General features: G+C 42.6%; 1 protein-coding gene across 1 annotated transcript in view; it reads right to left on the bottom strand.

Moving 5' to 3' along the window:
• SLC25A12 (solute carrier family 25 member 12) overlaps nucleotides 1-27,279 on the bottom strand; it is a 192,678-nt gene that overhangs the window by 47,106 nt on the left and 118,293 nt on the right. Inside the window, exon 13 of the mRNA XM_040357756.1 lies at nucleotides 25,009-25,089. Within this exon, the coding sequence (XP_040213690.1) occupies nucleotides 25,009-25,089 (81 nt within the window). The remainder of the gene's footprint in view (nucleotides 1-25,008; nucleotides 25,090-27,279) is intronic.

Here is a 27,279-nt window from a genome sequence, read left to right as displayed (position 1 = left end):
TTGAATATTAAATACACATTTTTGAATGTGGTTCAGCAGTGAACATGTTATTGGAAACCCCTAAGTTCTGGGATTTCCCCATCAGGAGCAACAGAGTGGAAGAGGAATGTAGCAAAGGTACTGTAAATATAGTATAAGTAGGTTGAGCGTTGGCATAAAGAGACCAATTCTTTGCTCTGGATGTGCTGTTTAGGTCACTGATTTGTAAGAAGCAGAAGAAAGCTTTCTGGCTTTGACCATCGTCTTACGTGCACTTGGTTCTAGGTCAGTGACTCAAAAAGCATTGAAGTCAATAGACTAGCACATCCTCCAAACAACTAGTATTCTCAGGATAGGTCAGCAATGCCAGCCTCTGTATTTCTCTTTTAAGATTGAATTTTGTGTATTTCTTAGAGGTATGCTTTAAGAGTTAAGGCTGTGAACAGATGTCCTTGTGTGAAAGACAGTCTTCTAAAATACAGCATTTGACAAATGATTTCAGGAAGTGAACAACTTTCGTCTGCAAATACGCTCATTTCCTGTCTTTAGGTGCAGCTATCAATTGTCTGGGAACCAGCAACATCATCCAGGCATTTACAGACTAACCGTCAAAGTACTTTACTGGAGACATGATGAGCTGAATTATCAAGAACATGAATCCAGAGACAGGTGCTGTATAAGACATAGCTCAATGTACACACGTAGGGTGAGCATATTGTGTAGTTACTATTCCATGATGGACTCTACAAGTGTATATACAAAATAAACCTTGTGTGCACTTTATGAGACCACTTCAGAAAAACAGAATACATATTCCCAATGAAATAAATATGTATATCCTCCAAAGAGAAAGCTGCAAATCTCATAATCCTAATCAATATATTATTTGTCAATAAAAAAACCTCCAAAATCACTTATGGGCAGTACATATGCCACCTAAAAATCCAAGATAGCATTTTCATAAAAAAGAAGTGTACCCATTCCTTACTAGGATATACCGTTTGTATGCATATAGATTTAGTATCATACATACCGTAGCTTTTTTCAACAACCTATGCATAACATATACATCCTTTAAATGAAGCAAGCAATATACAACTGTAACAAAAAAATAAATAAAGCTATATGTAACCAAGTTTCAATTCCATGTGATTGTCCTAATCCTAATGAAACCAATGACAGGGTTGTTTAGATCATGACCGAAAACTAATATCACAAGAATTGTTGGGGGTTTAAAGCATTTTGAGGACAGCTCATAGAGGAGTTGATAATGGATAAGCCGACTTTTAGCTTGTTTTGCAACCCATTATTCATAACAGAGCCCAATCTCTAATGGCATTCGTTACTACTGGGTGCTTCCCTCTACTATCGTGTGTTGTGGTGCAGGGGATTACAAGTCCACTGGCAACCCATTCAAATGCATAAGCCACCTTAACGCAATGCGTGTTAACGTGCGTCATAACACACTGCAAAGTTCCGGATCGATGTGAATGGACCCTAAATGGATTAGCTAATTTATTTCTATAGGTTCTAATTAATCTAAGTTTCTTACTGTAATCCTTCTAGGCCAAATCAAGCTATATTTTGTTAACGTAGGCTTGTATTTGCACGTTACTAATCCTAGTAGTATGACATGCCACAGAAGAATCCCCCATTGTACAGGCCAGTCTGTATACAGGCCGATGGTGGAGGAATTCCTCTGGTACTCTCAGAATGGAGGGATGTTTGGATGAAGAAGAGATGGGGGGGAGCCAAGTTTGCTCTGGACGCATGGGGAATAATAGACTAGTACCATCCTATCGTCTCCTTAGCTTCTAAGTTTCTGTTCCACTGTTCCATCTGTAAAGTACCAGAGGATTTCCTGTAATCAGTGTCCTAGATCCATACCGGGCAGCCTGTGCAAAACGGGGGTTTTATTTTTAGGTGATTTCCAAAAACCAAGGGTTCCTATTAAAAAAAAGATAAATAAATATAGGTAAAACGTACACAAATTTTCTATTCTTTGCTATCTTGAGAAATGTGTAATTCAGTAACAATCTATAATTCCTTATAGAATCCTTGTTGAGTTTAAACTCTTTGGTGAGTTCTCCAGGAGGGACCAGATGTATTTACTTAACGTGACCATGTTGAAAAATATTCTTTTAAGCGAAGGACGGGATTTCTGCCTGTAGGCACACAACCTTCGACACACAAATCAATTCCCCATACTAGGATTGTCCCATCTACACATTACAATTTATGTTACTGCTTTTAACTTGGCAAGGAACATTGCGCCAGTTCTAAAATAAGCAGATAAATGATAACTGTACTGTATTCCTAATTATTGTGGGGAAAATGTGTGAACAAGAACTATGCAGGCTATAGGCACAGGCCTATGGTGCCCAATAGTAAATCTTTCCCCGAAAAGGTGCAAAAACAAACATACAATCTGAAGGAATGTCTATCTTGTGTCCTAGCATTTCCTAGACAATATTAAGAGAAATCTTTTATTAGGAACCATTGGGGTTGATTTACTAAAACTAAAAAAGAGTGCAAAATGTGGTGCAGCTTAGCTTCCATTTTTTTTGTCAAAGTTTATTTAACCAGTTGGTAACCGCCCTATAGCCAAAATACGGCTACAGAGCGGTTCCTGTACTCTAGGAGGGCGTCAATGTACGTCCTCCCAGAGACTGCGTTGTGCGCGCCCGAGCGGGCGCGCACACGCGATCGCCGGTGCTCGCCGGGTCTACGGGACCCGCAGCAACAGCACTCGCGGTAAGGAGCCAATGGAAGCGGCTCCTTACCACGTGATCGCGCCGTCCAATGACGGCGCGATCACTTGTAAACAAACCGGCGTCATGTAATGACGCCGGTTCCTCCCTCTCCTCTCTGTACCGTTCGGTACAGTGTGAGAGGAGAGGGAGGGGGGGGGATCGGGCGGCAGCAGCAGCCGCCGCACTGTGGGCTGGATCTGTGACAATTGCAGTCACAGATCCAGCCATCCCTGCGCAATACTCTGCAAAATAAAAAATAATGATGAGTGCAATACTCTGCAATACCCCACCCCATACTCTGCAATACCCCACCCCATACTCTGCAATACCCCACCCCATACTCTGCAATACCCACCCTGGGGGGGTGGGTATTGCAGAGTATGGGGTGGGGTATTGCAGAGTATGGGGTGGGGTATTGCAGAGTATGGGGTGGGGTATTGCAGAGTATTGCACTCATCATTTTTTTTATTTTACTCTGCAATACCCACCCCCCCATACTCTGCAATACCCACCCACCCATACTCTGCAATACCCACCCCCCCATACTCTGCAATACCCACCCATACTCTGCAATACCCCCCCCCATACTCTGCAATACCCCCCCCATACTCTGCAATACCCCCCCCATACTCTGCAATACCCCCCCCATACTCTGCAATACCCCCCCATACTCTGCAATACCCCCCCCATACTCTGCAATACCCCCCCCCATACTCTGCAATACCCCCCCATACTCTGCAATACCCCCCCAATACTCCGCAATACCCTCAATACTCCAATACCTTGCAATACGTCGCCTATGGGGATTTTTAAGTAGCAACGTTTGGCGCAATTTCACGAGCGTGTGCAATTTTGAAGGGTGACATGTTGGGTATCTATTTACTCGGCGTAACTTCATCTTTCATATTATGCAAAAACATTGGGCTAACTTTACTGTTTTTTTTTTTTTTTAAGCACAAAACGGTTTTTTTTTTAAAAACACGCGTTCAAAAAATTGCTGCGAAAATACCGTGCAAGATAAAAAGTTGCAACAACCGCCATTGTATTCTCTAGGGTCTTTGAAAAAAAAGCATATATAATGTTTTGGGTTTCTATGTAATTTTTTTAGCAAATAAATGATGATTTTTACATGTAGGAGAGAAATGTCAGAATTGGCCTGGGTGCTCCAGAACGCCTGATGGTGCTCCCTGCATGTTGGGCCTCTCTATGTGGCCACGCTGTGTAAAAGTCGCACACATGTGGTATCGCTATACTCGGGAGGAATAGCAGAATGTGTTTTGGGGTGTAATTTGTAGTATGCATATGCTGTGTGTGAGAAATAACCTGCTAATATGACAGAAACTAGATTTTTTTTTTTTTTTTTTACAGAATTTTCAGTCTTTTTTCTTTTATAGCGCAAAAAATAAAAACCGCAGAGGTGATCAAATACCACCAAAAGAAAGCTCTATTTGTGGGAAAAAAAGGACAAAAATTTCAGATGGGTACAATGTTGTATGACTGAGTAATTGTCATTCAAATTGTGAGAGCACCGAAAGCTGAAAATTGGTCTGGTGATTAAGGGGGTTTTCGTGCCCAGTGGTCAAGTGGTTAAACAAGCTGAAGTTAGGCCTCATAAACACGATAGGTTAACCAGAGGACAACGGTCTGATGGACAGTTTTCATCGGTCCAAACCGATCGTGTGTGGGCCCCATAGGTTATTTAACCATAGGTTAAAAAAAAGCCAACTTTTTTTAAAATTTAACCTATGGACTCCTAACCGATGGCAAAAAAACGATCGTTAGTAGGCACAACCGTCGGTTAAAAATCCAGGCATGCTCAGAATCAAGTCGACGCATGCTTGGAAGCATTGAACTTAGTTTTTTTCAGCACGTGTTGTGTTTTACGCCACCGCGTTCTGACACGATGTTTTTTTTAACCGATGGTGTGTAGGCACGACGGACCATCAGTCAGCTTCATAGGTTAACCTATGACAACGGTCCTTCAGACCGTTCTCATCGGATGGACTGATCGTGTGTACGAGGCTTTAGGCTTTGATTGGCTACCGAGCACAGCTGCACCTGATTTTTCACTCTACAGTTTTAGTAAATTAACCCCATGAAGATGACCCAAAGCAAGAGCAACACAAGAATGCTCAAAAACCCTGAGTGAGTTAAATGTTGTAGGTCTGGAAGTTCTAAAATGTATTAAAGCTTTTGGATGAGTCTGAACCTTTTATTTTAATGTAAATAGCAACAAATTCCGCGCCTGATTACCTAAATAATAAACCTAAACAATAATATTACAAAAAGCTGCTCCTCATAAACAATGCTGGATTGTGAACGTTATAAGTGGAAATAGAGGGCGCTCAATACTAAACACAAAACTTAATTGGTGCTAAAGTGTCAAAAAACCAAAGTCAGCAACCTGATCCGTGATTAGATAATTGAATTAACATATGTGAACAATAAGTTCTAAAAAAATGATTAATAAATAAAGTCCCAAAATATTGCAGACAGCGCTGCACATTAATGAAAATGTGATTCAAAGTGATCAAATATGAAGAGTCTTTTTTTTATAATCCAAACGAAGAAAAAGAAGAAGAAGAAAATTATCCAAAAATCTTCAGTTAGAGTGATCTTCTTAAAAGGGGAGAAAAGGAAGGGTGCCACCACCACATTTATATCTTCAATTCCACCCAAGGTGTAAATATATAGATTGCTCTTACCAGAGCTTGTTGACCACTTTAGTGAAAAAGATGGTCACACAAGCTTATGCAGGATTGTGCCTGCGCACATGCGGATAAGGGAAAACCGATAATAGATCCAGGAGCTCCAGATAGGATATATGTATAAAAGGAAAACCAAAAGAGATGCCAATAGCGTGATAACGTTTAATTAAAATTAATTAAAAACATGGAAAACAGCCAAATGGCCTCTTACTTAGAAGGGTGCCCACCCGGCACTGAGGCTGCAGACTTGCTACCGCCAATATGCGGTTCGAATTATCGGCTCAAGGGGAGGAAGCTGCCGCCGTCACACCACCATCGAAACCTCACTGACAACACTCTAGAGCGGGGGGACGTCACGTGACCAGGGCCGCCTCCGACGTACGTTTCGTTGTGAGTACGTCTCACAACGAAACGTACGTCGGAGGCGGCCCTGGTCACGTGACGTCCCCCCGCTCTAGAGTGTTGTCAGTGAGGTTTCGATGGTGGTGTGACGGCGGCAGCTTCCTCCCCTTGAGCCGATAATTCGAACCGCATATTGGCGGTAGCAAGTCTGCAGCCTCAGTGCCGGGTGGGCACCCTTCTAAGTAAGAGGCCATTTGGCTGTTTTCCATGTTTTTAATTAATTTTAATTAAACGTTATCACGCTATTGGCATCTCTTTTGGTTTTCCTTTTATACATATATCCTATCTGGAGCTCCTGGATCTATTATCGGTTTTCCCTTATCCGCATGTGCGCAGGCACAATCCTGCATAAGCTTGTGTGACCATCTTTTTCACTAAAGTGGTCAACAAGCTCTGGTAAGAGCAATCTATATATTTACACCTTGGGTGGAATTGAAGATATAAATGTGGTGGTGGCACCCTTCCTTTTCTCCCCTTTTAAGAAGATCACTCTAACTGAAGATTTTTGGATAATTTTCTTCTTTTTCTTCGTTTGGATTATAAAAAAAAGACTCTTCATATTTGATCACTTTGAATCACATTTTCATTAATGTGCAGCGCTGTCTGCAATATTTTGGGACTTTATTTATTAATCATTTTTTTAGAACTTATTGTTCACATATGTTAATTCAATTATCTAATCACGGATCAGGTTGCTGACTTTGGTTTTTTGACACTTTAGCACCAATTAAGTTTTGTGTTTAGTATTGAGCGCCCTCTATTTCCACTTATAACTTTTATTTTAATGGTCTGTCTAAAATACCAAATTGCACTTAAAGCGGGATTCCACCCGCAATTTTTTTTTTTTTAAAGTCAGCAGCTACTAACAGTGTAGCTGCTGACTTTTAATAAGGACACTTACCTTGTCCTACTTGCCTGCGCTGATGGCCCCCCCGATGCCGATCCCACGCCGCCATTCACACTAGGGGAAACAGGCAGTGAATCCTTACGGCTTCACTGCCCATTTCCTACTGCGCCTGTATGAGTCTCATGCCGGCTTGTGACTGGGCGGCTGCTCTCTGAGAACACACACAGTTCCCAGAAAGCAGCGCGCCCCATTCACTAGGAGAAGGAGAAGAAGAAAACACACAGCGGTGCCGAAGAGGCAGATTACGGACTTCCGCATAGCAACAGGTATTTCGGGTGAGTATAAATTTTTTTTTTCACTTTTTTTTAATTTATTTTTTTTAGGACTTTTGGCCAAATGTTGTTTTCCTGGGTGGAACTCCGCTTTAAGTGCAATGATTAAATTGTTGTAATGCAGCACACTACAATACACAGTAGTGTGTCACCATGCTTTGTTGTGAGCTGTAATGCACATCCGGTGGCAGGGGACATACATGATAGTGCAGCACAATGGTGTGAAAGGAGCCCCAGATAGCAATCACACCTTTACCAACTCTATTCATACTAAAAGAAATGGGGGGAGATTTACTAAAACTGGAGCACTCAGAATCTGGTGCAGCTGTGCATGGTAGTCAATCCGCTTCTAACTTCAGCTTGTTCAATTAAGTTTTGACAATAAAACCTGGAAGATGATTGTTTTCTCTGCAGACCTGCAGCAGATTTTGCACTGTCCAGTTTTAGTAACCCACCCCCTTATGCTTTGTCTTTACGTGTAAATTGTCACTGAATCCGTTGATTTGTTTTTCATAATAAGCCTCCTTCTTGGCGTCTATTCACACTGCCCTTACACTATATTGTTAAACCGCAATGTTTTTTTTCCCCCACAAGAAATAAACCACAATGCTTTAGTGTGCGGGCAGCGGTCTATTCCAGCTATGGTGAGCAGGCGCTAGGGGGGTGATGTGATGAGCATTTCAACAGCATACCTACATTTTATCGCAGCTCAGTGCACTGCACACCTCTGGGCTGCGTTGCAGTGTGAACAAGACACATAGGCCCAGATTCTCGTAGGGCGGCATAACGTTGTGCGGGCGTAGTGCATCTTATTTATGCTACGCCGCTGCAACTTAGAGAGGCAAGTGCTGTATTCACAAAGCACTTGCGTCCTAAGTTACGACGGCTTAGCGTAAATGGGTCGGCGTAAGCGCGCGTATTTCAAAGTAGACAGGTCGTGGGTGTGTTGTATTTAAATGAAGCTTGACCCCATGTGGATGCATGGCCGAACGAACGGCGCATGCATGCTCAGTATCACGTCGTATTTACGCCCAAAGATACGCCGGCTCAATGCCTGGGACGTGAACGTAACCTATGCACAGCCCCATTCACGTACGAATTATGTAAACAACGTAAAAAGATACGCTTGTTCTGACGTCCATACCTTGCATGGGCTGCGCCACCTAGAAACCAGCTTTAACTTTACGCCGGCGTATGTCTTACGTAAACGGCGTAACTAATTGCGACGGGCGTACGTACGTTCGTGAATCGGGGTATCTAGCTCATTTACATATTCAACACTGAAATCAACAGAAGCGCCACCTAGTGGCCAGCGTAAATATGCACCCAAGATACGACGGCGTAGGAGACTTACGCCGCTCGTATCCTGGCAGAATTTATGCGTAATTGATTCTATGAATCAGGCGCATAGATACGACGGCGGCCATTCGGACTTACGACGGCTTATCTGGAGATACGCCGTCGTAAGTCTTTAAGAATCTGGGACATAGAAAACAATTGTTTTCTATGTGTCCTAGTGGTGACCTGCGCTCATCCAGTGCAGTAAAACAAAGGTCACTGAAGTATGTGTGCACAGGACCTTTAGACATTCTGAAGTTCCCATATCACCAAAGTTACTGCACAGTACCAGTCACAGTAGAAAAAACGTTATTCACTAGAACGACAGGACCGAGACTGGGTGATCGAAAAGCTACAACCTGCACATCGCTTATGGGGCATGTCTGCACAGTGTTCTCATCCCATAATTGAATTGGACCTTTTTCCCCAAGCACAAGAAATCCGATTAGAGGCTGGCACTTATTTCATATAGATTCTCTGCTAATATTATCAGGACAGATGTCGCCGTGACAATCTCAAGAACAAAGAGTTGATCAAATCTGTAAGACTCAATCACCATCACTTCCAGCGATGAATTAGCATCCTCTGTCTCAGTGATGGGACTTTGTCAGTGCAAATTAAGTGTCTGTTCTGCTCGGTCCTTCATCATTGATTGTTTCACAGCTTTGGACGTGGAACTTTTTCTATCCTTTGGTACAGGTAAAAACGATCGCACTATTTTTTGGGGGGGGAAACCGCCAGCACAAAATACTGCAGAGGTTTAATTAGGGAAATAAGTACAGACACTGCCACTTGTGTGACTTTTTTCTCCTCTCTAAATCTACCAGGTAGTTTTGCATTGAATTACCATGTTTAGGCACTCCTTGTTGAAGTGTCAACTGTCTCCCAAATCTTCTCCTGCGTTGTCACCCTGTCAGCTGAGTTCAGCTTTAACCACTTGCCTACTGGGCACTTTCACCCCCTACCTGCCCATGCCATTTTTTAGCTTTTAGCGCCGTCACACTTTGAATGACAATTGCGCGGTCATGCAACACTGTACCCAAATGAAATTTATATCATTTTTATCCCACAAATAGATCTTGGTGGTATTTGATCACCTCTGCGGTTTTTATTTCTTGCGCTATAAACAAAAGAAGAGGGACAAGTTTGGAAAAAAAAACACACAATATTTTTTACTTTTTGCTATAATAAATATCCATTATTTTATTAATTTTTTTAACAGTTTTTCAATTAAGGCCGATACATATTCTTCTACATATTTTTGGTATAAAAAAAAAAAAAAATCGCAATAAACGTATATTGATTGGTTTGTGCAAAAGTTATAGGGTCTACAAAATAGGAGATAGATTTATAGCATTTTAATTATAATTTTTTATTTTTTTTTACTAGTAAGGCCACTTTCACACGGGGCAGTGGAGGGGCAGTGGAGGTGCAGTGGCGATATAGCGCCGCTAAAAATAGCCGCGCTATACTGTCAGAATTGCCGTGGGATTCGGCCGCTAGCGGTGCAGTATTAACCCCTGCTAGCGGCTGAAAAAGGGTTAATACCGCTCGCAATGCGCCTCTGCAGAGGCGCATTGTGGGCGGTATTACCACGGTTTCCCATTGTTTTAAATGTGAAGGAGCGGTATACACAACGCTCCTCTTACCGCTCCAAAAGATGCTGCTTGCAGGAGATTTTTTTCTCTCTGCGATCATCGATTTTTATCGTGACTGCGATATTGCGGCGGACACATCGGACACTTTTGACACATTTTTGGGACCATTCATATTTATACAGCGATCCCTGCTATATAAATGCATAGATTACTCTATAAATTTGACTGTCAGGAAAGGGGTTAACACTGGGTGGCGATCAAGGGGATAATGTATTCCCTAGGGAGTGATTCTTATGTGGGGGGATGGGAGTGACTGGGGGAGGTGACTGATGGTTGTCCCTATGTACAAGAGACACACCATCGGTCCCCTCTCCCTGACCAGACATGGATCTGTGCGTTTACATCGCGGCCGCCGGGCACGTGCACCCGATCCCCAGTGATGCCGCACGCGCACACCCTAGTGGATTAAAAAGGCGCAACGTCATATGACGTCCACCCAGAACAATAGGGTCTGCCTCCCGCCATAATTTGACGGCGGGCGGTGGATAAGAGGTTAATAGTCTCACATTATTCTCAAACAATATTTTTTTTTTATCCCAAGAGCATTTATATTATTATTTAGGTACTTATATAGCACTGTCAATTTACGCAGCGCTTTACATATACATTGTACTTTCACATCTGTCCCCACCCTCAAGAAGCTTACAATCTAAGGTTCCCAACCTACATTCATATGCTAGGGCCAATTTAGAACCAAAGCCAATTAACCTACCAGCATGTCTTTGGATTTATATGGACATTACTTATTCAACAAAACAATGCAAACACTTCTGCCACGTACAGACAATCGGACATTCCGACAACAAACCCGTGGATTTTCTTCCGACAGATGTTGGTTCAAACTTGTCTACACACGGTCACAAAAATGTTGTCGGAAATTCCAAACGTCAAGAATGCAGTGACGTACAACGAGCCGAGAAAAATTAAGTTCAATAGGCAGTGCGGCTCTTCTGCTTGATTCCGAGAATACGTGGAATTTTGTGCGTCAGAATTTTGTACACGAGATCTGAATTTCCGACAACAAAATTTGTTGTCGGAAAATTTGAGAACCAGCTTTTACATTTTTGTTGTCGGAAATTCCAACAGCAAGTGTCCGATGGAGCCTACAGACAGCCGGAATTTCTGACAAAAAGCTCACATCGAACATTTGTTGTTGGAAATTCCGATCGTGTGTACGTGGCAATACAGTTAAAATGTAAACCAACCAGAGTTTAGTTAGATGGGATTTCTGATCATTTAATTTTTCACTTCTTCAAAATCAGCCTGATCACATAACTGATGTTATGCCTTGTACACACTGACAAGAAAAGTGCAATGTGAGCTTTTTGTCAGGAATTCCGGCCCGTGTGTATGCTCCATCACACTTTTTCTATCAGTTTTCCTGCCAAGAAAAGTTTGAGAGCAGGATCTCAATTTTCGCGACAGGAAAAATTCCTATCGCAAATCGCGTTCGTCTGTATGAAATTACGACTCGCAAAAAAAACACGTGCATGCTCAGAATCAAGAAGAAGAGCCAAACTGCCTATTGCCCTTCATTGATCTCGGCTCGTCGTAAGTCACCGCGTTCTTGACGTTCGAAATTTCAGCCAAGATGTGAGTGATCGTGTGTATGCAAGAACATTTTGAGCCGTTTTCCTGCTGGAAAAAAAAAACGTGGTTTTCCTGTCAGAAAAAGTGATTGTGTGTACGAGGCATTACTTATACTAAATTCTGACCAAAATATCTTAATTCAAGCCCTGATATTTAATCTTTTTTGGAGTATCAGCATGATTTTTTTTAAATGTACTGTATGCTCAATATATATATTTTTTTATAATTGCTTTTCTTTATTATAACAAATTACAACACATACATAAAAAAAAAAGGAAACATGAACACATAAAGACCACAAGAAAAATACAAAAAACATCACCATACATATATAAATAAAAGTACATACATTACCCCCCCCCCCCCCCAAGAGCACCCTCAGATTATGTCTCTTACTTCCCCTTCCCTCTCTTCCCCTCCCCCCCAATCCACCCTCCACCTACAAGAGGTAGAGGGAGAGGGGAAAAAAAAAGAAAAATGGAGGAGAATATCAAAACAATTTTAATCTCCCTTTGAAGAAGGGAGACAAAAAAAAAAACCTTATTTCGTGGCTCTTTAAATCCCATCGCCTTATGACCCCATGCCACAGGAGAAGGAGGGACTTTACACCCTAAAAAAAAAAAAAAAAAAAAATTAGAACTTAATAGTTCTTTATTTCGTGGCTGTGACAACTCTTGAAACCCCACTTCCCATTCTTATGACCCCATTCAACCAAAATCCTTAATAGGATATAAGGAGGAGAAAAAAAAATCCCTATTTCGTGACTCTTTAAATCCCATCACCTTATGACCCCCTACCACACAAGAAGGAGGGATTTAATAACACCCTATAATAAAAAAAAAAAAACGTAATAGTTCTTTATTCCTGCGACATCTCTGAAACCCCACTTCCCATTCTTATGACCCCATCCCACCAAAATCCTTAATAAAAAGAAGAAAAAAAAAAAGAAAAAAAAAGGGGGGGGGGGGAGCTCAATATATTGCTCAATATATTTAAAAGTGTAATAAAGAATAGTAAATGGTATGACACGAAGAGGCTGCTTGATGTAGAAGATCTGTGCAGAATTTGTTACACTGTCTATGAGCAGATATGTACAAACACGGCAGAGATGCACCTCGCTGTCCTGCAGGAACACAACCCTTGCTATATCGGTCTATGATACATGTTATTCTTACTGATTGCTCCCACTTCTTCACAACAGCTTTTCTCACATAGAACTGAAAGCAAACTTTGTGTAGTGACAGGTGAAGGCCTAGGTATGCACAGGGCTGCCAGATCCAATCATAGGAGACTACAAACAGCCTCCTTCGGAGGCCATCTGGGGATTTGTCTCAGAATTAGAAGCCAGCAGGGGTCATTAACCTCCCTGCCCCGAACTCAGTGCCAAGTGTGGAGAGACTTTTTTTTTTTTCTTTTTTAAATCCCAACATGTCAGCTTCACTCAACTGGAAGTCATTAAAGATCATATCGTAAGAAAGGACACATCTCTCGTATGATTCCAACAAAGGAAGTGACATACAAGAAATAGCTCCTCTCTTTCATGTAACAGAAAACCGAAAGCGATTGGTCAGCAGTTGACAGCTTTTTGTGCAAATAGATGGAAACATCCAATGGTACTTTGTTACAAGAAGATGTGATTGTTTACTTTTGAACCTTGGTTTTAGGCAGTCTTCAGTCCAAAATATACCAATCCACACTGACCATTTTCCAATGAAATGCACAAGCAACAACTGACAAATAAAGCACCATAAAACCCAGAAACAAAAATGTATTATATTGCAGGTTACCAATCATTACATGTGGTGGCTGCATTTGTTTTCTTTTCTTTGGCCTTTTCCTCTCTGTTTTCACCTGGTGATCTGGCCAGTAACATGCCTCCTGTATTAGGAGGAATGAGCACAGGGGGGCACAGCAGACAGCAGCATTGTCAGTTTGGGGGGGGGGGTGTTAAATGTATTTGCATATTTGGAAACACTAAAAAATTTAAGCCTCCAGCTCACACTATATAATCACAGCAAACAGTTTTTTCCTTTTGGGATAAAGATTTTACATAAATAAAATTTAGCTGATCATTTTAATCGCCCCAGCCAGTGTTAAGTGGTTTGTCTCATCCATGTCAACTGATACGTTCGGCTGGAGAGTTTGTGCTGTGAAAAAACACTCAGTCTTGCTGGCTGGCATAGGTGTGCACATGGGGTGTGCCGGGTGTGCCTGGGCACACCCTAATGCCCAGGCACACCCAGGGCCAGCGCTCTCTACTAGGAGGAGAGGGCGCCTGGAGCTTGTGGCTGTCTAGCACCAGAAATGTGTGTGGCGGCGCGGCAGTGGGCACTGCAGCAATCAGCAGCACCCTTGGGGAGGGAGCGCAGATAAGCCGAGAGTCCGCACCGCCTCCTCCTTGACCTCGTCCCCTGACCCCGCCTCCCCTCAGGAGGAAAGCGGGCGCAGCGTACCCCATGCTTCCAGAGCATGGACTGCTCCAAGTTCCTCTCCGTGCTCTGATTCGAGGCCCGGAGCTGGAGGACAGACAGGCTCGCCGCTCACTGGGGGAAAAGAGCTGTCACAGAGGACGGGCAGGAGGCGCAGGCTGCTGCAGAAGCCGCTGGAATTGGACTGATTTGAAGCAGGAGACTGACTGACATCATGGTATTGAAGGTACTGTCTGTCATAATACACACCTGCAGACAGAGACTGAGACAGAGGTGGTACTGCAGGAACCGGGCTAGGGGTCTCTTATCTCCCCCCTCCCTCTTTCCAAGCCCTCTTCCTTCTCTCCAAGCCCCCCTCCCTTCTCTCTCAGGCCCCTCTCCCTTCTCTCCAAGCCCCCCTCGCTCCTCCTCCAATCCCCCCTCCCCCTCTCTCAGCCCCCCTCGCTCCAAGCCCCCCTCTATCCAAGTTCCCCTCCCTTCTCTACAAGCCCACCTCACTTCTCCATCAGCCCCCCTCTCTCAAAGGCCCCTCCCTGCTTTCTCAGCCCCCTCCCTTCTCTCTCAGCCCTTCCCTCTCTCTTAGCCCCCCTCCCTGCTATATCAGCTTTCCTCCTCTCTCTAAGCCCCCCACCCTGCTTTCTCAGCCCCTCTCTCTCTAAGTCTCCTCCCCTCTCTCTCAGCCCCTCTCCCCTGAGTCCTCCTCTCAATCAGACCGCTCTCTTCTCTTTCAGCCATCCCCCCTCTCTTAGCCATCTCTATACTCTCAGCCATCCCCCTCCTTTCTTTCTCAGCCCTGTCTCTCAGCCCTCCCTATTCTCTCAGCCCCCCTCTCTCTAAACCCCTCTCTTCTCTCTTAGCCCTCCCTATTCTCTCAGCCCCCCTTTCTTAGCCAACCCCTCTCTATCAGCCCACCCTATTCTCTCAGCCTGCTCTCTCTAAGCCCCCTCCCTTCTCTCTCAGCCCTCCCTCTCTCTCAGCCCTCCCTCTCTCAGCCCACCCTCCCTCTCTCTCAGCCCACCCTCCCTCTCTCAGCCCTCCCTCCCTCTCTCTCAGCCCTCCCTATTCTCTCAGCCCTCCCTATTCTCTCAGCCCTCCCTATTCTCTCAGCCCCCCTCTCTCAGCCAACCCATCTCTATCAGCCCACCCTATTCTCTCAGCCCCCTCTCTCTAAGCCCCCTCCCTTCTCTCTCAACCCACCCGTCTATATCAGCCCCCCTCCATTCTTAGCCCTCCCTCTCTCAGCCCTTCCTCTCTCTCTCAGCCCTCCCTCTCTCTCTCTCTCAGCCCTCTCTCTTTCTCAGCCCTCCCTCCCTCTCTCTCAGCCCTCACTATTCTCTCAGACCCTCTCTCTAAACCCCCTCCCTTCTCTCTCAGCCCCCCTCTCTCAGCCAACCCGTCTCTATCAGCCCACCCTATTCTCTCAGCCCCCCTCTCTCTCTCTAAGTGGCCTCCATTCCCTCTCAGCCCACCTGTCTCTATCAGCCCCCCTCTCTTAGCCCTCCCTCCATCCTTAGCCCTCCCTCTCTCTCAGCCCTCCCTCCTACACCTCTCTCTCTCTCTCTCAGCCCTCCCTCCTACACCTTTCTCTCTCAGCCCTCCCTCCTACACCTCTCTCTCAGCCCTCCCTCCTACACCTCTCTCTCAGCCCTCCCTCCTACACCTCTCTCTCTCAGCCCTCCCTCCTACACCTCTATGTCTCAGCCCTCCCTCCTATACCGCTCTGTCTCTCTCAACCCTCCCTTCTACACCTCTCTCTCAGTCCTCCCTACTACACCTCTCTCAGCCCTCCCTCCTACACCTCTCTCAGCCCTCCCCCTACACCTCCTCCTACACCTCTCTTTCTCTCAGCCCTCCCTCAACCCTCCCTCCAACCAGCAAACTGAACAAAAAAAACCTGTGCACATGTACCAATTTATTTCTAAAAGCGCACATGTGTGGGTGTGTGTGTGTGTATATATATATATATATATATATATATATATATATATATATATATATATATATATATATATACATACATATACACACACATACATGTGTGCTTGAGCTTTGGGGTGCACACCCTAATGCAATAGGCTGCGCACGCCTATGCTGGCTGGATTACCAGATGAAAATAAAAGAAAGGCCCCTTTCACACGAGTGCCTCCATTTGATGGACTTCACTTACTCGGTGGAGGATCTCTCCGCTGATCCCCACTGAGAAGGCGGATGACAGGTCCGTCTCTGCTCACTGTGAGGAGCGTAGACAGACAGAGTCCCACTCTTCTCTATCAGGAGATCGGATGAAAATAGACCGTCAGTCCTAATTTCCATCCGTCAATCGGATCAGATGAAAACGGACAACCATCCATCTGGACTTGGCAGACAGGATCAGATCGGATAGCAGCGGGTGTCAGCGGACATGTCACCACTGACATTCACCACACCATAGGGGTGAATGGAGGGTCCGATCAGGTCTGTCTGAAAAACTGACAGGTGGTGCTGATCGGACAGTCCGTGTAAAGGGCCCAAAGTAAGCCTAAAAAAGAAAAACAAATACAGTCATCACTTCAAAGAAATGGTTAACTGCAATAGAATAAAGGTTTGCTTTTGGGTTTAAAGTGATTGTAAAGTTTCGTTGTTTTTTTTTGTTAATAACAAACATGTTATACTTACCTGTTCTGGGTAATGGTTTTGCACAGAGCAGCCCAGATCCTCCTCTTCTCAGGTCCCTCTTCGGTGCTCCTGGTCCCTCCCTCCTGTTGCGTCCCCACAGCAAGCAGTTTGCTATGGGGCACCTAAGCCAAGCTGTTGCTCCCTTTGTCCATTCAGACACAAAGCCGCTACCTGGCCCCTCCCCTATTTCTCTCCTCATTGGCTAACTGACTTTGACTGACAGCAGCAGGAGCCAATAATGAGGGGAGTCCTGGACAGCCGAGACACTACTACAACATCGCTGGATCTAGAGAGCTCACGTAAGTATTAGGGGGCTGAGGGTGGCTGCTGCACGCAGAAGGCTTTTTAGCCTAATCCTATCATAGAATGTATCAAGATAAAAAAAAACTTTCTGTCTTTACAAATCACTTTAATACTAAACAAGTCGAAACAAGCTAAAGGCCCACATTTGTACAGGGGATGATTGTGCACTTTCTCACTAGTCAGTCAGCATTGAGTTTGAGTAGTTTTTGTACCGATTAGCTATAACCCCTTTTATACCAGGGTCGTTTTTAGGATATTCACACGCATCTGCAAATTTGTGCTAGAAATTACTTTAAACCTCCAAACTATTTTTATATATTATATATTCTACAAGCAGTGGTCCTGTAGAATAAAATAGTGATAGTTTTTTGTGTCACACAATATTTGCGTAGCTGTTTATCAAGCACATATTTTCAGAAGAAATACACTAAAATTAATTTGATGCTCTGCCGATAATAATAAAAAAAAAGAAAACACAACTTTATGCAAACAAACATAACATTCTACCCAATTTTTGGCAAATTATAAGAGGCGGGAGTGCGTTGAGTAAAAAGGATACCAAAACATATCAAGCCTTAAAATTAATTGGACATTTTCAAATTAGAAACTCCCCACTAAATTATTAGATAAAATGCGCCTACCCTGTTTCTCCGAAAATAAGCACTACCCCGAAAATAAGACCTAGCGTGAGTTTCTGGGATGGCTGCAATATAAGCCCTACCCCGAAAATAAGCCCTAGTTAAAGTCCTTGTAAAAACATGTAGTCCGTTCTGTAAAAAGATTATATAATGTGCAGTGTGTCTCCCTTTTGTAACTTTATTGTGGAAAATACCTTATTTACAGCACTGCTGGGCACTCACGTGACCTGCCGGAGCTCTTCTCCTCTCCTCCCGGCTGATGTCAGCTGTTTTTTTTTCATTAAAACTTTATTAAGCCCCTACCCACTGCAGTACTCAGAGTGGGGCTGACGTCATTGGGGATCTTGGTCCCTCCCTCTGCAGTATTTGAGCTCCAGCGGGTCACGTGAGCGGCAAGCGGCACTGTAAATAAGGTATTTTCCACAATAATGTTACACAAGGAGACACACTGCACATGATATTATATTTTTACAGAACGGATTATTTTTGGGATTACAGAATTTCACAATGCTGACTCCAGAGCAGACGGGGAGAAACGTTTTTGTACATACCATAAATAAATAAGACATCCCCTGAAAATAAGCCCTAGTGTGTTTTTTTTAGCCAGAATTAATATAAGACCCGGTCTTATTTTCGGGGAAACACAGGTATGTTTAAAAAAATGGGAGCCGTGGTTTACCAGGTACTTGCCAAGCAAATCTGAACAGCAGTTGATGGAAACAGACATACCAAATGCCACTGATTATCTTGAGTTAGGTCTTGCCATTGACCCTGGGGTACCCTACAACCCCCCCCCCCCCCCACCACCTTAATTTTCTCACTTTTTCTGGAAATTATTGTATCTTGTTAGAGAATGCTATCTGGACCTACTCTGGCCCTTGCAAGAATAATTTCTTCTTATGACAGGTACACATTTGTATAATCTGCCTACACACCAAAAGCCTGTGGCAGTCAACACTATATAATCTTTTTATGGAATCCAGGGGTTTGTCTTTTAGTTAATGGAATGCTTATGGGCAATTCGGATTGTGTAATTAAAGAAAAAAAATTGGGCATGCAGCTTAGTATATAAACACATTTTAGACTTTATTGACTGCACCGTGGACTTCCTAACCAAAACACTACATTTACAGTTATTATGGTTTGGAAGCTTTCCAAAGAAACTGTTCATTCCTACTGTATACCCATGTCTGGCAAATGTTTAAATTATACGCTTCCTATAATAGTTATGTATTATTTTTCTTTATTTCTCTTCATTTATAAATTGTCAAAATAAATTGCAGCCTTTTATAATCTGGGGATTTATATATTATTTTAGTATTATTATGTGTTGTGGGCAGAGCTGGATTTATGCAAGTGAAAATAATAATAATATTAATAACAATCTTCATGTAATCATTACACTGTAAAGTGGTGTATTTTAGCATAATATATTGAGGGTCCTCGTTATTAGTATTTTATTATTATCATCATTATGCACAGGCATATTCAAGTAGGGCAAAGAACAAAATGTGGACAGCACTAATCTATACTGACCAATTAGATCCTTCCCTGATCTGACGGTGTTTAGCATTATATCCCAAAGGAGCGATGATCATGGTTCTTATTATTAGGACCAACACTAACCAGAACAATGTCTGACTTGAATGGAGTTGTAAGTAGTAATTCTTATAGCCCAGCTCCATACATTTGTTTTTAAAGGCCCCCTCAGACATAGTTATTTCCTTTTCACCCAGGTTGAGTAGACTAATGACATCAGGGCTCGACAAAATCCGGGTGCCCGGTCGCAATTGCGACAAGAAATTGTGACCTGGCGCCCACGCCCGCCGGTAATTGAGGCCGCGGCCTCAATTACCGGCCATCGCGGTCTTACAAGTCAGATCCCAAGTCGTGGCAGTGTGAACCAAGCCTTACTTCTCCAACAAACCTGTTTTGGGCAGACTGTTATGAAATGGGCCCATTTACAGAATAAGAACAAATAGCCTAGAAAATAGGAATTGCTGAAAGAATTAGAGAATGAAAATGAGCCACGCAGGTTAGAAGTGGATGGAGTTGGTTCCATCGCTGGATGGCAATGCAGAGGTGTGAGAAGACTGTAGATCCCAGGATTGTATCTGCCAGCTGTCACCTGTAAGTCTTCATAAAGCCTAAAATGGCTGTTAACAGGGGAAAAAGCGCTTTACAGCAAAGTTAAATATAACGTCAAGTAATATTTCTGCTGCAGATATGGAAGCTTTGAATGGTTTGCTGGTCCTTTAAAACATATTTCTACACATTGAAAGCTGCCATTTTGTTGTAGCTTTATCCAAACAAAGTAATTGGATAACCAAGAAAAGAATATTAAATCATTAAACACACAATTATAAGATTATCTACATTTCATTCATGTGTACAGTATAAAAATGGATCAAACAATACTATTTTTATAATAGAATATAAATAATGTATTATAATTATATCTTGTATATAAAATATTATAATACTAGTATTAAAAATAATATTTAAAGCAGGGGTAGGCAATCTGGGGTCCTCCAGCTGTTGCAGAACTACAAGTCGCATGGGAAATGTAGTTCCACAACAGCTGGAGGGCCCCAGGTTACCTGCCCCTGCTTTAAAGCCTAACTCCATTTTGTTTGAGGGGGGATAGGCTGAGGAAGAGATAAAAGTTCTGTCCAGTTTTAAATTCTGTCTGTGACCAAATATAGGCTCCAATCATTTTCAGTGCTATTCAAAATAAATTAAAATGTTTAGTTAAAGTTTGGGTGATGCCTTCTCACTGCCTGTTTTAACGCCATTTTTTACGACAAATGCGGCAGCGGTTCCCCATTTGCTCAAGTGTATAGTGTTTGCTTTGCTGCCTGCCAATTGCTACATGTCAGATAAACTTTGCTGTAAAAGCATTGCAAATGTAAACACCCCTGTCCACTGCCTATTGTAGCTCAAGAGGGGGTGGTTGGCAAGTGAGAAAAAACGTGGCTCAACCACACATATTTGCTGCCCCTCAATTGCATGTCTAAATGAAGCCCTAATGTGAAACTCTAGCTAAGGGCTTCAAAGTGCCCCCTCCCCCCAAACCACAGTGGGTATAGAAAAGAATCACCCCCTTTAAAATAATCACATTTTGTCGCTTAAGACAGACACGGTTTTTGTTTTATCCAGCTGTATTTATTAGTGCAACTTATAACACCCAAGTGAAAGACATTGGATGAAATCAAAAAGGAAGTGTAGGAATAGTGTTATTTGGATGGTAAGCTGTATTGGATTCCTGCAAGACATATCGTTTGGTGTTGAAGCCAAATATTACAATTCTAGTGCTAGTTCACACCAGATGCAGTTCCGTTCGCTTTTTTTTCTGCACAAAACTAGAGTAAACTAGAGCCATTGGAATACATGGAAAACACTGTGCATGCATTTTTAGTGCAGAAAAAATGCGCACGGAACTGCGTCTGGTGTGAACTGGCCCTTAGTCTCATCTGACCATAACACTTTTTTTCCATGTGGTCTCAGAATCTTTAAAAGGTGCGTTTAAGCTTCATTCACATCTAGGCGCAATGGGGGCGACAACCGTAAAATTGCGCAAATAGAATAGTGGGACCCCATTGCCCAAAATAAGCTGATGTACTTCTTTTGGGCGACAGGCGTCCCGTGATTCTGTTCACGCGCTTTTATCATGATTGTCGCATGACAGGCAACGCACCAGAAATACATGGGCAACCCGGGATTTGCAGCTATTGCAAAAATCGCATACAGAATCGCGGCGATTCTGCCCATGATTCGGAATGGAGAGATGTGAATGGAGCCTCAAGGTGGTCGGATGAAACAAAAACTTTGATATTTGGCCTCAACACAAAATCCAATACACTTTATTATTGAAAGAACACCATTCCTACTGTAAAGCATGGAGATGGTTATATCCAGTTTTTGGGGTGTTTCTCTGTAGCAGGGACTGGAGCACTTGTCAGGATAGAAGGAAAGATTAATAGAGCAAGACCATCACATTTTTGAGGAAAATCTGCTGTCTGCTGCCAGAAAGTGGTCAATGGGAAGAAGGTTTACCTTCCAACCTTAGGGCACACGGCAAAAATGACCACACAGTGGTTGAAGGAGAAAAAGGTGACTGTCCGTGTACGGCCTAGTCATAGCCCAGACTTAAACCCCATTGAAAATCTGTGGAATGACTTGAAGACTGCAGTCCACAAATGGTCACCATCAAATTTAGCTGAACTTGAGCAGTTCTACAAAGAAGAGTGGGCAAATATTGCAAAGTCTAGGGGATAGATCCACAAAGAAATTACGCCGGCGTATCTATTGATACGCTGGCGTAATTTCAAAATTCCCGCGTCGTATCTTTGTTTTGAATCCTCAAAACAAGATACGACGGCATCTTGGCTAGATCCGACAGGCGTACGTCTTCGTACGCCGTCGGATCTAAGATGCAATTTTTCGGCGCCCGCTAGGTGGCGTTCCCGTCGTAATCCGCGTCTAGTATGCAAATGACCTATTTACGGCGATCCACGAACGTACGTCGGCCCGTCGCTTTTTTTTCCGTCGTTTGCGTTCGGCTTTTTTCCGGCGTATAGTAAAAGCTGCTATACTGAGGCGTACTCAATGTTAAGTATGGCCGTCCTTCCCGCGTACAATTTTGAATTTTTTACGTCGTTTGCGTAAGTCGTTCGCGAATAGGAATTTGCGTAGAATGACGTCACTGTCGTAAGCATTGGCGGGTTCCGGTTTAATTTCAAACATGCGCACTGGGATACCCCCAGGGACGGCGCATGCGCAGTTCCAAAAAAACGTTGTTTACGTCGGGTCACAACGTATTAACATAAAACATGCCCCCATTAGATCCATTTGAATTCCGCGCCCTTACGCAGCGAGAGATACACTACGCCGCCGTAACTTACGGCGCAAATTCGTTGAGGATTCAAACCAAAGCAAAGTTACAGCGGCGTAGCGTATCTTATATACGCTGCGCCCGGCGCAGATGTCTGTGGATCTGCCCCTAGATGTCCAAAGTTAGTAGAGACAAATCCCAGCAGACTAAAGGCTGTAATTAAAGCAAAATGTGATCCAACAAAATACCGACACAAGAGTGCTCCTTTTTCCAACTCCGTGATTCTGTTTTTTTAATTTGTTTATTTTTTTATGACATGTTGGTGTTCTTTCACTAGGATGTTATAAGTTGCACTAGTAAATACAGCTGGATAAAACAAACAAAAACTGTGTCTGTCTTAATTTCAGGCTGAAAAGCAACACATTGGGGGTTATTTACGAAAGTCAAATCCACTTTGCACTACAAGTGCAGAGTGCACTTAAAAGTGCAGTCGCTGTAGATCTGAGGGGTAGATCTGAAATGAGGGGAAGCTCTGCTGATTTTATCACCCAATCGGGTGCAAGCTAAAATGTGTTCTTGCATGTCACCCCCGGATCTACAGCGACTGCACTTTCAAGTGCACTTTCAGTGTAATTTCAAGTGCACTTTGCACTTGTAGTGCAAAGTAGATTTGCCTTTTGTAAATAACCCCCATTGTGATTATTGTAAAGGGGGGCGATTCGTTTCTATACCCACTGTATATGCACATATATTTTATTTAGATATATATACTTTTAAGTTTGTTTGCAATTGTGGCGGATTCTGGTGGAAAAGGCTTTACATAAAAGTGAACAAAAGAAAAAGCCGCGCCACAAGAGTCTATTAAGTCACAATCAATAAAGATGTAATAAGTCCGTGGTTGATCAAATGGCACATATACGGTCACAGGTATTCTGATACAGTCCTTGCAATGGCAACTCCTACGTTCCACACCACCCAGTGACACATATGCATGAAGTGACCCTCCACCGGAAAATGAAAAGCCGCTTACCAGAAGGCAAGCGGTTTAGGGCAGAATGGCTATAACCCAGCCTAGGCCTTTAGTCCTCGGATGTTTCCACCAGGAAGCTCTCCGTCCCCTGAGTGTGATGTACTCAGCACCACCGTTTAAATGTAAATGAAAAAAGAGAGGCGCACATAGCGTGACTCTGTGACATACACTTTTATTTAAAAAAAGGTAAAATATATACTCACAAACGAGCGTTTAAAATCTGCATAAACAGTAAATTTGCCGGCCGGCATACAGGACCCTACTCCTTGTCGTGGTGACGTCACTGCGTGATCCTTTTTGAGTTGAGAAGGATCACGCAGTGACGTCACCACGACAAGGAGTAGGGTCCTGTATGCCGGCCGGCAAATTTACTGTTTATGCAGATTTTAAACGCTCGTTTGTGAGTATATATTTTACCTTTTTTAAAATAAAAGTGTATGTCACAGAGTCACGCTATGTGCGCCTCTCTTTTTTCATTTACATTTAAACGGTGGTGCTGAGTACATCACACTCAGGGGACGGAGAGCTTCCTGGTGGAAACATCCGAGGACTAAAGGCCTAGGCTGGGTTATAGCCATCTGCCCTAAACCGCTTGCCTTCTGGTAAGCGGCTTTCCATTTTCCGGTGGAGGGTCACTTCATGCATATGTGTCACTGGGTGGTGTGGAACGTAGGAGTTGCCATTGCAAGGACTGTATCAGAATACCTGTGACCGTATATGTGCCATTTGATCAACCACGGACTTATTACATCTTTATTGATTGTGACTTAATAGACTCTTGTGGCGCGGCTTTTTCTTTTGTTCATTTTGTTTTGTGTTTTCGCACGCCAGCTGCTGCCGGGGATTGGAGGGTTGGGGGGGGGGGCACCAGCGCGGTTTTTTGTTGTTTTTTTTACATAAAAGTGTTTGATTTACTTTTGTATTCCTGTCCTGCGGCCATTATTATGCCCAAATAGGTCATGTGTGTGCACCAGTATTCAAAATAATAAAAAGACAACAAAGTTGTAAAGCATAAAAAGTGGGAAAATGGTGGTCAATAAATAGAAAATAGAATGTAGCTTCAGTTTTGAATCTTAAATCTAAAAACGGTCAGATGTAAGGTTTTACTTTCTTTTGCTTCATGTGGACCTGTGCTTCCTCCACCTCTTCTGATTTATTCCCCCACCAGTCAACAGATCACAAGTGTTTGGGAGGACAGTTCTTAAAAGAAAAGAGGTGAAGCCCTGCTGCTTTACCAAGATGGCCATCTTCACACAGACACGGTACAGAATAAGGCTTGGAAAGTCAATAATTTGGAAAAATCAGCTGCAAGGAAATCACAGGCAATACTGGGGACTATTCCTTTACTCTCTGCATGCATTTTTTTGGGCACAGCTTTCATAGTTCTGATCATCTTTATGTTAAAAAAGTAAACAACCATGGCATACTGCACAAATTAAAATCAATAGAAAAAAGTACCCCCTCAATAAATATTTTCCCCCTTGTAAATTACTCTTGGAACAAGTTACTCACACAGCCGCCAGCCATGATTTCAGCCAACATCGGAATTGAGCCATCTCGCTGAGTAAACTTGTCTCTAATAAAATCATTCACCTACATGGGAAAAAAAAAGACAACATTGTAACATAGGAATAAACAAAACATCCTTTTCTTACTATTTTCTGTACTGCTATTGCTTTTTTAGCACACACACAAAATAAATATATAATGCATTCTATAACCAAGGCATACTAGTGATGCGAGTTGATTCCTATATAATGGGATGTACTCCAACAGCCTAAAAAGAAACATACTTGGGTGTATTAGCTTACTAAATAGATATGATTGTGGGAGATTATAAATTGCAAGATATGAAAATTTTCACACTTTTTACATACAACTGTTGCAATTTAGTGCAGCTCCAAACCCACTCTTTTTAAATAAATATCCCACATCTGCAATCAATATCCCAATCTTCAACTTGTAGATATCTCTGCACTACCTATTTTCTGCTACTAGGTGTCCTCAGTCTTTTTGCTTGAATGATGCCCTACATCACTCAACCTGTCAGGCTTGAGATATTAACTGCGAATACATGGTGTCATGGACCAGCCCCCTGCACTCACTGTACGTAATGGTACAGAGTGTGTTATTTAGAGATCATTGGCATTTGGTAGGGGAACTGGCACACTTATTTTTAAGGTGGTTTGGAACTATTGCACGTGAATTTTCATTATTTTCAAGATTTCACAAGTGGACTTGAATATGTTTTTTTGAAGCTTTCTCAGTTATCATGCATAAGTTTCAATTATATGTTCTGTGATGATCACTTAACCATGTATATTTTGCACAACGTTTTCAATTATGATTAATGATAATATATACTATTGAGTTATTGATTGTGACAGACCCAACCAGGACAGGGTTTTTTTTTTTGGAGAGGACTGCAGGGTGGCTCCCCAAAACACGCAGACTACATATTTAGGGCCTCTATACCTAAAAACAGCAATGACTGCTTTAGACTGTGAGACTCAAAGTAGATGTTAATATCATCAGCTCAAAGCAACCTGATTATGAGGTCTCCTAATACAATCAGTTTAAGGTGTTTTGTGCCAAGTGTCTTTCTCCCATTGTGTGTCTCCTAGGTGTGCATTCCCATTGTTAATTGAGTCACCCATTGTTTCTATCTGTCTGCTTATCTTGGAGGTGAGAATAATATTGTGTCCCCATTACCTTGTTATTGAACCATTGTGGGATGCTATGTGTTTATGTTGATTTAATTATGGTTTAATTCGATTATTGTTGATGTGCATGTTGGTTAGTACTTAGCCATGTTAATTATATTCCTGTTTACAGTTTGTATCGTTAGGGTAATGTGATCAGGCCCTACCTGAAGTTGTATGGTATATAAATTCTGTGCAAGTTGTCAATAAAGTGAGCTATAGTTCCAGAGCACCCAAGCTATGTCGACTAGATTCTTGGGTGCTATGCAATATTCCGCTATATTACCTGGTTCCTGGACCCAGAGTGGAGGAAGCTGTATACTGATAGAAGCACCCAAGCTGGGTGCTGGACTGTTCCGTCACATTGATATTTTGGATTTGAGCACTTTTGAAGTAGTTATTTTTAGATTTTCCTTGTGTCCGGAATATATAAGTGCAGCATCATTCTTTTGCACAATCAATTTTTGGGTTAAAACCCCTATATAGGTCAAAACCACCCAATATCACACAGCGCCAATCAATAAAGACATCAGTAGGTTGAATCACCTGTTGTCTTCTTATAGTTTAAATACCCAAGTATCAGGATTTTGCCGCAGCTCTTCTGTCACGGACACTTTACCACATATTTTGATGTATAGGGTGTATGAAGTTTGCTATCATGAGTTATGATTATATATACTATATTAATGAGATATTGAGTAAGTATAATTCTTTTGAATAAATCAGGCTTTTCATTAGAAAACTAAAAACCAAGCTGTTCTGCATCATCACCGCTCCATAATTATATAACAAAGAAACCTTAGATCAAAGCAATCCTTTGCTCCTCTTTCACAGGGTAGCACATTGCAAATTCAATTTAAAACCACATTATGCATAGATTGGCCAAAAGCCAATACAGCATACAGCTCCTGTACACATTTAAAGCGGGAGTTCACCCGAAAAATGTTTTTTAACATTAGATTGAGGCTAATTTTAGTAAGCAGAATCGGGTGTTCTTTTTAAAATGAATGCAGTACTTACCGTTTTAGAGATTGATGTTCTCCCGCCGCTTCCGGGTATGATCTTCGGGACTGGGCATTCC

The sequence above is a fragment of the Rana temporaria genome, chromosome 6 (assembly GCF_905171775.1).
Source record: "Rana temporaria chromosome 6, aRanTem1.1, whole genome shotgun sequence".
NCBI classification, from domain to species: domain Eukaryota; kingdom Metazoa; phylum Chordata; class Amphibia; order Anura; family Ranidae; genus Rana; species Rana temporaria.
This window is presented reverse-complemented; position numbering and strand designations above follow the sequence as displayed.